Source organism: Schistocerca gregaria, chromosome 6, assembly GCF_023897955.1.
Source record: "Schistocerca gregaria isolate iqSchGreg1 chromosome 6, iqSchGreg1.2, whole genome shotgun sequence".
Lineage (NCBI taxonomy): Eukaryota > Metazoa > Arthropoda > Insecta > Orthoptera > Acrididae > Schistocerca > Schistocerca gregaria.
Genome location: NC_064925.1, coordinates 276,417,374 through 276,432,808, shown reverse-complemented (window position 1 = coordinate 276,432,808; position 15,435 = coordinate 276,417,374). Strand labels below are relative to the sequence as shown.

General features: G+C 36.9%; 1 protein-coding gene across 1 annotated transcript in view; it reads left to right on the top strand.

Moving 5' to 3' along the window:
• The window catches only part of LOC126278850 (uncharacterized), a 445,668-nt gene that overhangs the window by 200,755 nt on the left and 229,478 nt on the right, over positions 1–15,435 (top strand). Inside the window, exons 18-19 of the mRNA XM_049979125.1 lie at positions 793–952; positions 10,996–11,167. Of these exons, the coding sequence (XP_049835082.1) occupies positions 793–952; positions 10,996–11,167 (332 nt within the window). The remainder of the gene's footprint in view (positions 1–792; positions 953–10,995; positions 11,168–15,435) is intronic.

Here is a 15,435-nt window from a genome sequence, read left to right as displayed (position 1 = left end):
AATACACTATGTAGAAGAAATTCCTTTGTTGTCCTTGTTTCTTGTTAATGTATACGTTGACTTTCCCCCCTCTGTAAAGTCTCTCCTTTTTGATGGATCGCCTTGTAGAGTGCCCACGTGGTTTGAAATGCCATGCCACGGAATGCGCGGCCCCTCCTCTCAGAGGATCAAGCCCTCCCTCAGTGTAAGTAGTTTGTAAGACTAGAGACCGATAACCTCAGCAGTTTGGTCCCTTACAAATTCACACACATTTGACCTTTTTTTTGGTGATCTGCAGAATGTTATCAATGAACTGATGATTTTCAATAATGTACTCTACATGATGCTTGTTTTTAATGTGAGTTCAAAAATTTTTTGAAAATAAAGTAAGGGAAAAAGTAACATTTGATGGTGTGCAGATAGGAAATATGTGTAAAAAAAGATGAAAAAAGAGTTAGATTGTCTGACGTGATGTTTTCTGTTAGTTGATATCAATAACAACAGAAGTAATTAATTGGTACTAGATTTTAAAATTGTTTACAATTACAATTCTGGTTAATTTATGCTATTTGTTGTAAAATTTAGACCTAGAACCTCACCTTTCATAGTTGCAGTATTAATTATGAGCCATTACTTTAGTACATGAAGTGTGTGCATATATATGATATAAAAAATGTGTTCTATTTCTTTGTTGACTACCTAATTGCCTTGATGGACGGTAGCCATGACGTTGTGCTAGCATGTATACATTATCTTTTTCACAATCTTGTTAATTTTGTATTGCTATATTACCTAATAAAGGCAAATTTACAGGGAGATACAGCTTGGTATTCCTGGGCCTGTGGGAACATGGCCAGGCCTGAAAGGAGATGCTAAATACTGTCTCCGACTGTCTGCTTCATGTGGGAATTCCTCAAGCCATGCAGACACTGTCATTGTCACAAATTCTCCACCAAATATTCAACCATTGCAGGTATTGCTATTTGTTTAATCATGGAGAATGAAAATTAGCAACTACATCAGATGTTTTTTGTTAAAAGATAAATGAACTATCAAGAGAAGTATGTTTATGTGAAGCTATGAGAAAATTTCTTCACCTGATAGTGAAAGACTTTTCTTTATGTAAAAAGGTATTCACTTTTCACACATGGGCCTCTTCTTTATCAGTGCACCTCATCCAACACTTTTTCAGTGAATATCTACATCTATGTAGATACTTTGCAAGCAACCATAAAGTGTATGGTGGAGGTTACCCTGTACCACTACTTGTCATTTCTCCTCCTGTTCCACTCACAAATAGAGTGACGGAAAAACAACTGTCTGTATGCCTCTGTATGATCCCTTATTCCTTATATCTTATCTTTGTTGCCCTTAAGTGCAAATGTATGTTGGCATCAGTAGAATCATTTAACAGTCAACTTCAGATCCCAGTTCTCTAAATTTTCTTAATAGTGTTTCTGAAAAAGAATACAGCCTGCCCTCCAGGGATTCCCACTTGAGTTCCCAAAGCAGCTCTGTAACATTTACATTTTGTTCAAACCTACCTTTGAATCGCTTCAACATCTTCCCTCGATCCTGCTTAATACAGATCCCAAACACTCGAGCAGTGGTCAAGAGTATGTCACATCAGTGTCCTATATGCCTTCTCCTTTGCAGGTGAACCCCACCTTCCTAAAATTCTCCCAATAAACCAAAGTAAGCGATTTGCCTTTCCTGCCACAGTTTTCACATGCTCAGTTCCACCTCATATTGCTTTTCAATGTTGTGACCAGATATTTAAACGACTTGACTGTGTCAAGCTGGACACTAGTAATACTGTATCCAAACATTACAGATTTTTTCCTTCCTACTCATCAGCATTCACTTACATTTTTCCACATTCAGGGCTAGCTGCCATTTATCACACCAACTAGAAATTTGTCTAAGTCATCTTGTGTCTTCCTACAGTCACCCAACTTCGACACCTTACTGTACACCATGACATTATCAGCAAACAACTGCAAACTGCTGTCCACCCTACCTGCCAAATCATTTATGTATACAGAAAACAACAGTGGTAATATCACACATCTCTGGAGAACTCCTGACAATACCCTTGTCTGTGATGAACACTCGACATTGAGGACAATGTACTGGATTTTATTATTTAAGAAGTCTTTGAGCCACTCACATACCTGCCAGACAGGAAAACCAGGAAATACCCACCTGTTGCTACTGTAACCTGTTCATTTCACTCAAAACTTTTTCCAGTTGTTTATGTCTTTTAGATACTGCAACAGGTGGAGTGCAGAGGGTATTCAGTGTGATTGATAGGTGTATGTCACAACAATTTTGTGCTTAAAAATGATCATTTGTCCCATTTTTCTCATTACTAAAATACTATTGCGAGAAAATGCGGTGTTACATTACAAGAGGACTTTTTTCCTAATACAAACCTATTCTCAAGTGTGTTCTTCATTCATTTGGTCCAGATGAGTTGTCTAGGACTTCACAAATATGATATTACCTTTTACAAGGTAATCAGTAATAAGAATGACTTCCATAAAAAGGCACCCAGATAAAATCAGTTTTGCCCAATTTGATGGGAGGCCATCAGCTTTCTTTCATTAAGTCTCTGTCTCTCTCTCTCTCTCTCTCTCTCTCTCTCTCTCTCTCTCTCTCTCTCTCTCTTCTGTCTCTCTCTCTCTCTCTCTCTCTCTCTCTCTCTCTCTCTCTCTCTCTCTCTCTCTCTCTCTCTCTGTCTCTCTCTCTCTCTCTCTCTCTGTCTCTTCATTCATTCATTCAAAAGCTGCAATACCATGCTGTGCAAAGATTTCACACTGTTCAGTCTTCACGCAAAATATGCTACACTGTTCATTTGATGGTGCTGTGGTGTCTGCATGACTAACTGTTCTATACCCTACTATGGACTTCACTGTTTTCATCTGTGGCTATAGTTCTGTGACATTCTTCATGTGACTGTGTCCAAACAACTTCAAAATGGCCAGCGGTGCTGACTGACCACTATATCATCCTCACCAATAGAGGTCACTGGATGCAGACTTTAAGGTCATATGGTCAGCACATCACTCTCCCAGCCATTGTCAGTTTTTGTGACCAGAGCCAGTAGCTACTTAATTGCCCTCACAGGAGCTGAGTACAACCCACTTGCTAATAGCACTTGCTAGACCTAGATAGTTGTGCAACCAAGTGTTAATCAAGCCCAACAGTACTTAACTTTGGTTACCTGATGGTAATGGACACTGCACATTGCAAAATAAGTTGTATGGACTAGTTTGGGAAAACCATTCATGTACAATTTGATTGTTATCCACTGGAACCTTGGACAATCCAGTAATGAACAGAAAACAATTGTTGATGCTTACAGCATCAGCTGATTGACTATGAGATGTTTACATTATGAAAGAGATACGTCTTATGCCCTGATGTTTAAGTAGTTGTGGACCTATAATTTGTTATGTTCTCAGTCATATACAGAATACATCATTATTTCAGGGTCTTTTTCCAGACAGGTGAACATATCCCACTGTTAAGCCTGTAAAAAAAATGTCTCCACATATGTCAGTGGCTACTAACTAATCTCACTTCTTACATCATTTTCTGTAATATTTGAGAATAAAATGTGCTTGTTGATTGCCATCCTCCTGAGTAGGAATGGGATACTTAGCCATCCACAGTCACAATTTCAAAAGGGCTGCACTGGTGAGGAAGCTGTTTATATCTTCACTAAGCACATAATAAAATGTTTATGTCATTAAATATCAGTAGTTTGAATCTTCTGTGACTTATGAAAGCCATTTAATTGTGGCAGTCCTATTATTCTACTAGTAAAACTAACTTCAGCATGTGCCAAATTTAGTTCCTGTTTAACAAACATGATGCAGCAAGTTCCATTAGGATGTTTGAGTAATACAAGCGGAGATTTTATATTATCATCTTCATATGGCGAAATCTCAGTGGCCATTCTCCAGGGTTAAATAATGGGCCTATTACAGTTCTTCTTCTACATTCATAATCATCCATTTTATTGTAATCGGGGGTAAAAGTAGTCCTTTTTATTGATAATAAAAGCATTATTACATGTATCATTTTACATGCATATTAGTAACACATGCATAATATGTGATAATGCTTTAAGACTAATTTTGCTTCCTCATTCAAATATTACTGTCAAGCTAATCAGAGAAGCATCCATGGAGAATATTTGAGAAGCATTTAGTAAGCAATGCAACACATTTTCTCTCAGTCAGTTTTGGTTGAAAAAAAGGTAGAATTTTTTATGATATGTTGTGGAATGTTCCTGCTTCAGCCCCTATAGTTACATAAAGCTCCAGTAGTTGGTGGTACTATACATAGCCTTCAAAGTGATATCTGTGACAGAGGTGCATTCCAAGCTGCTATTGAGTTTATTTTGGTGGGAAACCAGAAAACTGCAGAAATTCAAAGATACATACAGAATTTCTACAGAGACCTACCAGTGAACAAAAACATTGTCATCAGGCAACTCATCTGTCATCATCAAAACAATGTTGCACAAACCTATCGGATCTCTGTGTACCAGCCTGCCACACACAGCTGTGACTTCTGCAAGTTTGGAACATACATATGCACTCATATGAAGTGATTGACAGATTACAAGTAAACACCTTACTGCTCAAGGGGACACCTCTGTCATTGGTGTCGATACATCCATCCACCAGTTGGGGTATTCAAAAGCCTGTGCCCACTGGGTTCCTTGCCACTTAATACTAGACCATAAAGATCAATGAATACCCACCTGTGCAGAATTGCTTGCATGTTATAAGGCCTAGCATGATAATTTTTTGTCAAACATCACCATAGGTGATGAAACATGGGTTCATCACTTCGAGCTGATAACAAAATGGCAGTCCATGAAGTGGCACCACATCACTTCTCCTCCAAAGAAAAAGTTCCAAGCTGCACCCTCCACCAGTAACATCATTGTGACAGACTTCTGAGACTCTGAAGGAGTTATTCTCTTTGATGTCCTCCATGATGATACAATGATCAACTGTGGATTGTATTGTGCTACCCTCAGAAAATTGAAGAAACGACTTCAGCATGTCTGTCACCACTAAAATGCAAATGATTTCTCCTGCTCCATGGCAATGCACAGCCTCACATAAGTCTGCTTATCTGAGGGGAGCTCACAAAACTTTGTTGAACTGCTCTTCCTATTCCGCACTACAGCCCTTCTCTTGCACCTTCCAACTGTTCAGCCCAATTAAGAATGCACTCTGTAGAAAGCAGTATATGGACGATTGGGAGGTTATTGATGCAGAAAGACATTGGCTCCTACATCAACCAGTAGAGTTGTGGGCATACAAGTCCTCCAAGTGAGGTGGCATAAGACCATCACATTGAAAAGAGATTATGTTGAAAAATATGGCTTTGTAGCCAAAAGAACGAGGATTAATACACTGTATTGGAATCTTGATTAAAATCAACCAGCTTTCAGAATAAAGTGTGATGCTTTACTTATTGAATTCTCCTTGCAGTAAGTGAAGTGTTTGTTAACTCATTTTGCACAGATAAACTAACTTTAAACGTTGAAAAAACATAGCTCATCTGGTTTCATCCTTTCAACATCTGCTATGAATGTAGTTTACCTCCAACAAATAAAAAATATAATAGAAAAATCTAAATTCTTGGGCATGTATCGGATTACTAGGGTGATGATCTCATTGATAAAGACAGATTAGATTAGATTGGATTTGCATTCATTCCAATTGATCCATAGTGAGGATGTCATCCAGGATGTATAACATGTCAGAAAAATAATAATACATGACAAATATTTACAACTAAAACAAATAAGCTAATTTACCTTCCACAGGTCCCAAGTGGAATGATTGTCCTTTTTTATTTTATTTTTATTTGTTAATGAACTGTATGAAAGGATCATTTTACAACACTCAGTTACTAAGATTACATAAATGCACTGAATTTAAAACTGAATTTTTTTTATTTCTAAGGTAATAAACATATTATAGAACCATTACAATACTTATTTACAATGAACACATTGCTGTACTGAAATGGTGCAGAAGTTCAATTGTGGCTTTCCTTAAACTGAATTTTATTGGTGGTTAAGCTTTTCATGGCTGCTGGCAACTTGTTGAAAATGTGTATTACTGAATAATGCACACCTTTTTGTACAAGAGTAAGTGGCTTTAAATCGTTCTGAAGATTATTATTATCTCTAATACTGATTCTATGAACTGAGCTGTTGATTTGAAAAAGTGATATATTTTTAATGAAACATTGTATTAAGGAATAAATATATTATGAAGGAGTAGTTAGTATCCCTAGTTCCCTAAACAGCCCTCTGCAGGATGTTCTTGAGTTCACAAATATAATTCTTATTGCACATTTTTGTGCCCAGAAAACTTCAGCTTGGCTTCATGAGTTACCCCAAAAAATAATCGCATATGCCACTATGGAGTGAAAGTAAGCATAGTACGCCAGCTTTTACATTTTTAAATCCACTATGTCTGACAGAATTTGCATTACAAATAGAGGTTTGCTTAGACACTTCAGCAGTTCTGTGGTGTGCTCCTCCAAGTTGAATTTATTATCAAGCCCAAGAATTTAACACTGTCCACTTCTTGTATATGCTTGTCATCATATGTTAGGCATGTACTCGTGGGACACCCTTTAGAAGTTCTGAACTACATATAGTGTGTTTTTTCAAAGTTTAGTGACAAAGAATTGGCTAGGAACCTGTGATTAATGTCCAAAAATATTTTACTAGCTGATCTTTCTAAGACTACACTTGATTTGCTATTTATTGCAATTTTTGTATCTTCGGCAAACAAAACAAACTTGGCATCTGGTAATGTTACTGATGAAAGGTCATTGATATATATAATAAAAAGTAAGGGCTCTAAGATGGAACCTTGTGGGACCCCACATGCAATTAGTTCCCAGCTTGTTGATGCCTGATAGCTTAATACCTGTCTCTTTCCTAATAACAACCTTTGTTTCCTGAAAGATTTTTATTACAGTGAAGTAGAAACTGAATGACGATTTTGACTGGCAGCAAACAGTTAAAAAACAAATGGATAAAGATAAATACTGCATAACAAGTAAGAGGCAAGAAAGTTGAAGACACAAATCTTATTTTGGCTTCTGTAGTTACATGCTACTGTATGGGGATGTGGAGATTTCATTGTCTATCAAGACTGTTGGCATGTAACTACAAACAGACAAAAAATTAATTATATGACTATTTTTATGTTAAAATTAAAACTTTGTGATTACCCCTCATACATAACAACAAAGAATGGACAAGATTCAAATGCTTCAGTAAAAGGGCAGGAGAGAGAGGGGAATGGGGGTGGGGGGTTAACGTACAGGAGAAATTGAAATGCAGTGTTTTATTATCAGGTAGAGCATCTTACTTGGCCTTAAAATGAAATTCTAGTTGGCAGGGAAAACAGAATATTAATCTATTAATGTGTTTGCTGGGTAAATAGTCAGAGATTTATAAACCTATTAGAAATAGATATGTACAATTGTGAAGTTCTTGTGTCACTAGTGTAGTGGTGTAGGCATAAACAGAAAGTGAATAGACTTATAGGAACCATTGTTCATGCAACTGATTAAAGAATGGGCTACTTTGTATGATGGAGGTGTTGGGGAGATATCTGGGAGTTGTTCAAGGAAATAGTGAGGTAGAAAGGCCAAAGGAAGATAAAGGAGCATGAAGAACAGGAGCACAAAATATAGAATAAAATGAAACAAAAGATTTGGAAAAAATAAATGGAAAATGAAACTTGGAGATGTTGAATACAGTAAATTTGCAGCAGCTACAAAGAAGATAAGGATAATAGAAATGAAGTCGGGATTGCAAGAGATAAAAATAATTTGGGGGAGAGAGACAGCAGTGGCAAGGAGGAAGGAAGAAAATTGTCACTAATGAAGACTTGTTAAAGAGATGTAGCAGAACTGTAGGAGAGTTATGCCTACCTGTAATAAAACTGCAATTTCAAAAGACTGTAGGTGTGAAATAAATCTGAAGCCTAGGAAATAAGATTCCTTGAGTTGAAGGGAGTGAGGGAGAGTGGCAAAATTCATGACGTAGGTTTGGAAACTGTGCATCTCAAGTATAGCCTTGTGTGAAGATGAAACAATGACTGTGAGAGAAATGGAGGAAAAGAAATTAATAAAATCAGAATTGTTGTGCTACTGAGAGCTATTACAATTGAGCTGACAACCAAATAATAAAGATAACAGGTACAGTTATGGAATACATTCAAGAAAAGGAGCCTTTCTAGAACCTCCACCATTAAATAAGACAATTAGTATAACATACACTGGGGCATTTTGGAGCTATTAACTTGACACAGATGAAGGTGGAGGATAATTAATAATGAGTGTAATGAATTTCTATCAGTCAACATTGTATAGATGTAATCAATTCATAGCAAGGGCTAGTTACAATAAAACTTCTTGCATTCAAGTTATTTGCAAACTTACATACAAATGCAATCATCTACTTTGCTATGTGCATTTTCGTAGTCTTGAAGTTATAAAAGCAGTGTGTTACTAAAAATTGTTTTAGTTCCATTTCAAATTTATGGAAGTCTTCAATTTTCTTTATTGTAGCAGACAATGCAGGAAAAGTATTTCAGTTTGATAATTTTAGAATTTTTGGTAAACAGCGCTTTTGTAGGTGGTTCTGTAAGAATCATCTCTGTTTCTTGTTTTGTTGTTATGAACCTGATTGTTTAGTGTTGAAAATTTTGGGTGATTTTTCAGAAAGCACATGCATTTATAAATACATTCAAGCAACAAAAAACTGGTATATGCATGCATACTCAAATACAGAAATACGTAAACAGGCAAAATACAGCACTCCATTGGGCAACACCTATAATAAGACAACAAGTGTCTAGCACAGTTGTTAGATTGGTTGCTGCTGCTACAATGGCAGGTTATTAAGATTTATGTCAGTTTGAACATGGTGCTACAGTCAGCACACAAGAACGGGACCAATGATAACTAGAGAGAATCATTCAGTGCGGCATAAGTGCAACCCTTCTGCAAATTGCTGCAAATTTAGATGCTGGACCATCAACAAGTGTCAGCATGAAAAACCATTCAATTGAACATCAATATAGGCTTTCGAAGCCAAAGGCCCACTTGTGTACCCTTGATGACAGCGTGACACAAAGCTTGACACCTTGCCTGGGACCATCAATTCCATCATTGGGCTGTGGTGAGTGGAAACATGTTGCCTGGTCACACGAGTCTCAATTCAAATTGTATTGAGCAGATGGACGTGTATGGGCTATGGAGAAAACCTCATGAATCCATGGACCGTGCATGTCAGCAGTGGACTGTTTAAACTAGTGGAGGCTGCATAATGGTGTGGGGTGTGTGTAGTTGGAATGATATGGAACCCCTTATATGTCTAGATACAACTCTGATAGGTGACACACACGTAAGCATTGTGTCTGATTACTTGCATCCATTCATGTCCATTATGCATTCCAATGGACTTGGAAAATTCCAGCAAGATAATGCGGCACCACACACATCCAGCATTGCTACAGAGTGGCTCCAGGAACACTCTTATGAGTTTAAACACCTCTGTTGGCCACCAAACTTTCCAGACACGAACATTATTCAGCATATCTGGCATGCCTTGCAACATGTTGGTCAGAAGAGATTTCCACCCCTTGCACTTTTATGGATTTATGGACAGCCCTGCAGGATTCATGGTGTCAATTCCCTCCAGCACTACTTCATACATTAGTCAAATACATGCCACATTGTGTTGAGGCACTTCTGCGTGCTCGCGGGGACCCTACATGATATTAGGCAGGAGTACCAGTTTCTTTGGCTCTTCAGTGTATATAAGCCAGAAAGTGCAATTATTTTAAATTTTTTATATATTTCCCTGCATGGCTCTCTACAGGGAAACTGATTACATTGCCCTTTTTTGATAAGTTACTATATGCCCCAACACAGATATCTGTATGGGTTCTTGAAAATGACTGGCTTTGCACGAGTCTGCTAAAATATGTGCCTATTTAAAGGAACATAAAGGCTTCCACATTAGTTATTTTGTTTTATTTGTATGTGAACCTCTCTAGCCTTAGAAACACTCAACAGAATACAGTATTATGTAGCTTTAGGTACTGTGGAAGTGAAAATTTTGGTCCATATGAATTGAATATGCGTACTTTTGCTAAAGAAAAAGCAAGAGCTCAAAAGCTACTGCAAATACTGAATTCTATTGAGCATTACTTTGCATCACACATTAGTCTGTTATAGGTGAGTGGTTCCATTTTCCTTTCTTTCACATATTATCACATCCATAAATTTCCATTGCTTGCCTCAGAAGTTGGTAAATAAATTATCTTTTGTGCTCAATAGAAAAATCAGAGTAATTGTGTAGTAATGCAGTTTATCATGTAAAGGAAATTTCATCTGATCCAAATGAATGGTGAATTTGCAGTCATATTAGGAAACAATTATTTCAAACTCTATTATCTTTCACTTTTGTAACGATATTATGAAAAGGATAGTTCCTACTCACCATATAGTGGACATACTGAGTCGCAAATAGGCACAACAGAAAGCCTGTCACAAAATGGGCTTTCAACCAACAAGCAAGAGATAGACAACATACACAGACACACTCATGTAAATGCAGCTTATACACACATGACCACAGCCAGAGACTGGTCATATGTGTGTGAGTTGTGTTTGCATGAGTCTGTGTGTGTATGTTGTCTATTTCTAATGGTCTTGTTGACTCAAAGCTCACTTTCTCACAATCTTTTTGTTGTGCCCATCTGCAACTCAGTTATCCTTTTCATAATATTGTTACATTCCATCCTGAGTTTTTCGTTGATCAACTTTCGCCTTTCATTCATTTTTGTTTGTTACATTTTTGTGATATTGATAAGGAACTTGTCAATTTAATTAATTATAAATATACAAACAATAATAGTAATTTGTGTCTATGTGACATTTTCTTAGGTAAAACCCATGCAAGGAGAAGCATTCCGTACAAAATTTTTGTTGCAAACGTCTGAGGCAGAGGATGTAGACCAGCCATTGAGTTACAGTTTTGGATACATTTCGAAAGGATCCCCCTCTTTGCCTACGACCTCAAATGAGAAGTTTGAAGCCTATCTTCTTTTACCTCCTGGTGAGCTGTCAATGTCCCATTGTTTTATGGATATATTTGTACATAGTCAGTAAAATATTATATGAAAAGTCTGTCATATGGTGTAGCAAGGCAGCTGTATAATTTTGCTTAATGGGTTTTGCCCCATCTTCCAGAGTAAAAGAAAGAGTGTGAAGAAAAAGTATTGAACACTACCTCAATTAGGGATTTAATTTTAAAAAAACCTGACAAAGCAAATGAGTAACTTGGAGATGAAACATCCATACATGTCTACATGTTTCTGTGGTGCATGAAAGCAAATCATCAAATGCTGAATGCAGGTTTCTGACACTTTTTCCAGGTGGATGTATGTGTTTATCTATTAGTAAAGGGAAAAAATAAATGCTGGATGGTGCTTATATGTAATAGGAAGCCCATAAATATAAAATGTCTATAACAGGTGAATACTGTAAACATGTAAATTAAGTAAATGAAGCTCTTTCAGGTTCACCTGTTGACTCAAGATGCATCATGGTTTTGTTTAGTTACTAATAAGCCAGCTATGGACACAAGATATATCATGGTTTCATTTAGCTACTAAAGAGCAATATATACTTTTGTTGTTGTAGAGCATTGTCTTCAGACTAACCCTCACTGTCTTTAGGTTCGTACTACACAAAGTAACAGATTTAACAGTGAAGAAAACTGTATACCATGCTTATTTCATAACACTTATAAGATATGGAATAATATTTTGGGGTGCTGAGAAGACAAACCTCCTTCGAACCTTCAAACTAAAAAAAAAAAATCAGAGCAATGGCAGGAACCAATAGTAGACATTCATGCAAACCACTGTTCGGAAGCCTGGACTTCATGACAATCCCTTCCATCTTCATATATGAAATACTTCCCTTTGAACAGAAAAACTCACATCTGTTTGAAGGAAATACATTCACACATGCCTATGAAACTAGACATAAATTGAAATACATGCTACCTTGTCACCGACTCACAGTATATGAAAATACTCCAAATAACATGGCTCTGAAGATCAGAAATAAGATAAGGTCAATATTTGGTGAATCCACATTGAGGACCATTGACACATACCTAAAAAGCAAATGTTGTTATAGTCTAGAAGAATTTCTAAATGAATAAAAACCAATATTATAGTTTAGAAGAATTTATAAATAGGAATAGGGAGTAAAGATGCAAGTACAAATGGTATACTTTTGAAGGCATATAGATACAAAGTATACACGTTCACTTTATATTCATGTTTATATATAGAATTATATGGCGGTTTGTATCCCGATCAGTACATCCATACTTCATATAGGTGTGTGAAGGCTATAGTAATGATTCGATGAGTTAGGAAAAGATTTAAAATATAATGTTGTATTTTTATTATAATAAGCAATGTATGTATGACGTATTTCCTGTAGTATATAAAATACTGTAACAACTTAGGTTAAAGACTGACGAGTCACCAATGTTCTCAATCGAATGATTGTATAAAAACATGTTATGTGACAATAAAGTATCTTATCTTATCTTATCTTATCTTATCTTATCTTAAAGAAGAAATGTGTATCCAAACTTATAATTACTCCTAAACATGGAGATGGAAGAATTACTTAAATAAGCAGCCATACATACAGTGTGATACATCTGAATGTTTTGGGCATTATATATATGGAGCTTTTGGTGCACAAGGTAACCAAGTCACATTGAGAAAGTTTTTAGAAAAATAGACTGATTAACCATAGTACAAGACCACCTCTGCCAACCCACTTTCCTGGAAACTGTCAGTTCATCAATACATAGGATGACTGAAATGTGCCAGTGCCCCATCATATAAGAATATAGTTCTGCCAATACTGACCATGACCTTCTTCTTCTGTGCAAATGCACACATATTCCTCAAACTCTTACAGGACTTGGTAAGAATGTCTTCCACAAGTAATTAGTTTGTTGGGGTGGCACGGACATACAGAGTGAGAATGTGGTGCCTCGTGGGAGGCACGCGTGAAATAGTCGCTGCAGTTGCATGATCCTCTGTGCCTTAGTGGCTCAGATAGATAGAGGTCTGCCATGTTATCAGGAGATCCCAGGTTTGAGTCCCAGTTGGGGCACACATTTTCACCTGTTCCCGTTGATATACCGGGTGATCAAAAGGTCAGTATAAATTTGAAAACTGAATAAATCACAGAATAATGTAGATAGAGAGGTACAAATTGACACAAATGCTTGGAATGACATGGGGTTTTATTAGAACCAAAAAAATACAAAAGTTCAAAAAAATGTCTGACAGATGGTGCTTGATCTGATCAGAATAGCAATAATTAGCATAACAAAGGAAGACAAAGCAAAGATGATGTTCTTTACAGGAAATGCTCAATATGTCCACCATTATTCCTCAACAATAGCTGTAGTCGAGGAATAATGTTGTGAACAGCACTGTAAAGCATGTTCAGAGTTATGGTGAGGCATTGGCGTCGGATGTTGTCTTTCAGCATCCCTAGAGATGTTGGTCGATCATGATACTTTTGCGACTTCAGGTAACCCCAAAGCCAATAATCGCACGGACTGAGGTCAAGGGGGAGCCTGAAACAAGCTTTGTTGGTCCACAACACGTTACTCAACCAATCGTCATCTTCCGCCATCTTTTGAAATGCATACATATCAAATGCCCTCCCCTTCACTAAATCACCAGGTAACAGTTCATGATTCTGATGGATTTTGTACAGATAGCATCGGAGGGTATGCCTCAGTGCCAACCAAACAGTAGTGTATGGAATGCCAGTGCGACATGCGACTGCACGAGCGCTGACTTCCCCATGCACAGATGAACCCACTACAGTCTCCATTTCTTCCTGAACTGTCTCAGCAGCATTATGCCTTGTTTTTGGTCAGCCACTATGGGGTCTATCATCTAAACAACCCGTGGCTTCGAACTTCGAAATCATTCTCGGAACAGCTGCATTTGTCAACAGACCTTTACCTGTTCGAATCCCCTTCCTATGGCAATAGGATCATAACACTGAACTAGCACATTTCCCATTCTGATAATACAGCTTCACTAAAAGCGCCTTTTCAGGTAACATCAACATGCTGCGACTGCTGGCGCATCTGATTCTCTCTCTCATTACAGCTCCTTTTATACACGATTGTCATGTGCAGTCACTGACTTTTGCTGTCCAGCACCATCTGTCGGACATTTTGTGAAGTTTTTTTTCTATTCTATTAAACCCCCATGTCATTCCACGCATGTGTGTCAATTTTTACCTCTCTATCTACGTTATTCTGTGGTTTTTAAGTTTTTAATTCAAATTTATAATAACTTTTTGATCACCTGGTACATCAGCAGCTGAAGGTATTAATATATAATTTTAATGTAATTATTCATTTTGTCATTATTTTGTCAGAACTTGTCTTCTTGTACACCTTGACACCTACCATCAGTTACTCTTTTGCCTGCTGCAGCATGGGCACTTCCTGGTCTAGCAAGGCTTGTTTCATGAGCCACACATGATGTTTATGCTCACATATGGAGGTTATATAATGTTATTTTCTAATGTGGAACAGACACCTCACTCTAGGATCTGTAACAGTCACTGCTTATGGCGTTACTTTAGAATAACGTAATGTAGCAAGCATGAACTCAGTGTCCACATATGAAAACTGTATCATACCGTCAGTGTACATTACGTATGGTGACTTTTTATTCTTGGTAAGAATTATAGTCTCAATGTATGTCTTCTTGTTATGCATTGTTGCACTAATATATTATTACCACAACTTAAATATGTTTTTAGATTAATTTTCATCTCTGTTTCATTGGATTGTGTAACAAATGATCCTGCTCACACAAATTAAGATGTTGTGTCCCACTGTTTGGCAGTTGTGGACTAATCAATGCTTTTTGTTGTAGTGTATATTGCATGATGGAACCTTTATATTAAATGTTTACATTTCTGTGCTCTTAGATATTATTTTCTAATACTACAGATCTGAAGATGGCTGGTAGATAAACCAAAACTAGTAATCTATGAAATTACATTTGCAACCTATGCCTATCTATAAAGTGCAACAACCACAAATAAAAATGTTTTGCATTTCTCAGTTGTTGTTTCACAATTGTAAGCCCATACCAATTCCTTTAGCATTGCTCTTGTTAGTATAGTGTTGAATTATATTGTCACATACATGAGCAGCAGTCATATAAAATAAACAGTTAGCTAGGCAAAAAAATACAGCCCGTTAAAGAAAAGACCCACATTATGAGATAGCAGCACAATCCTGCAATG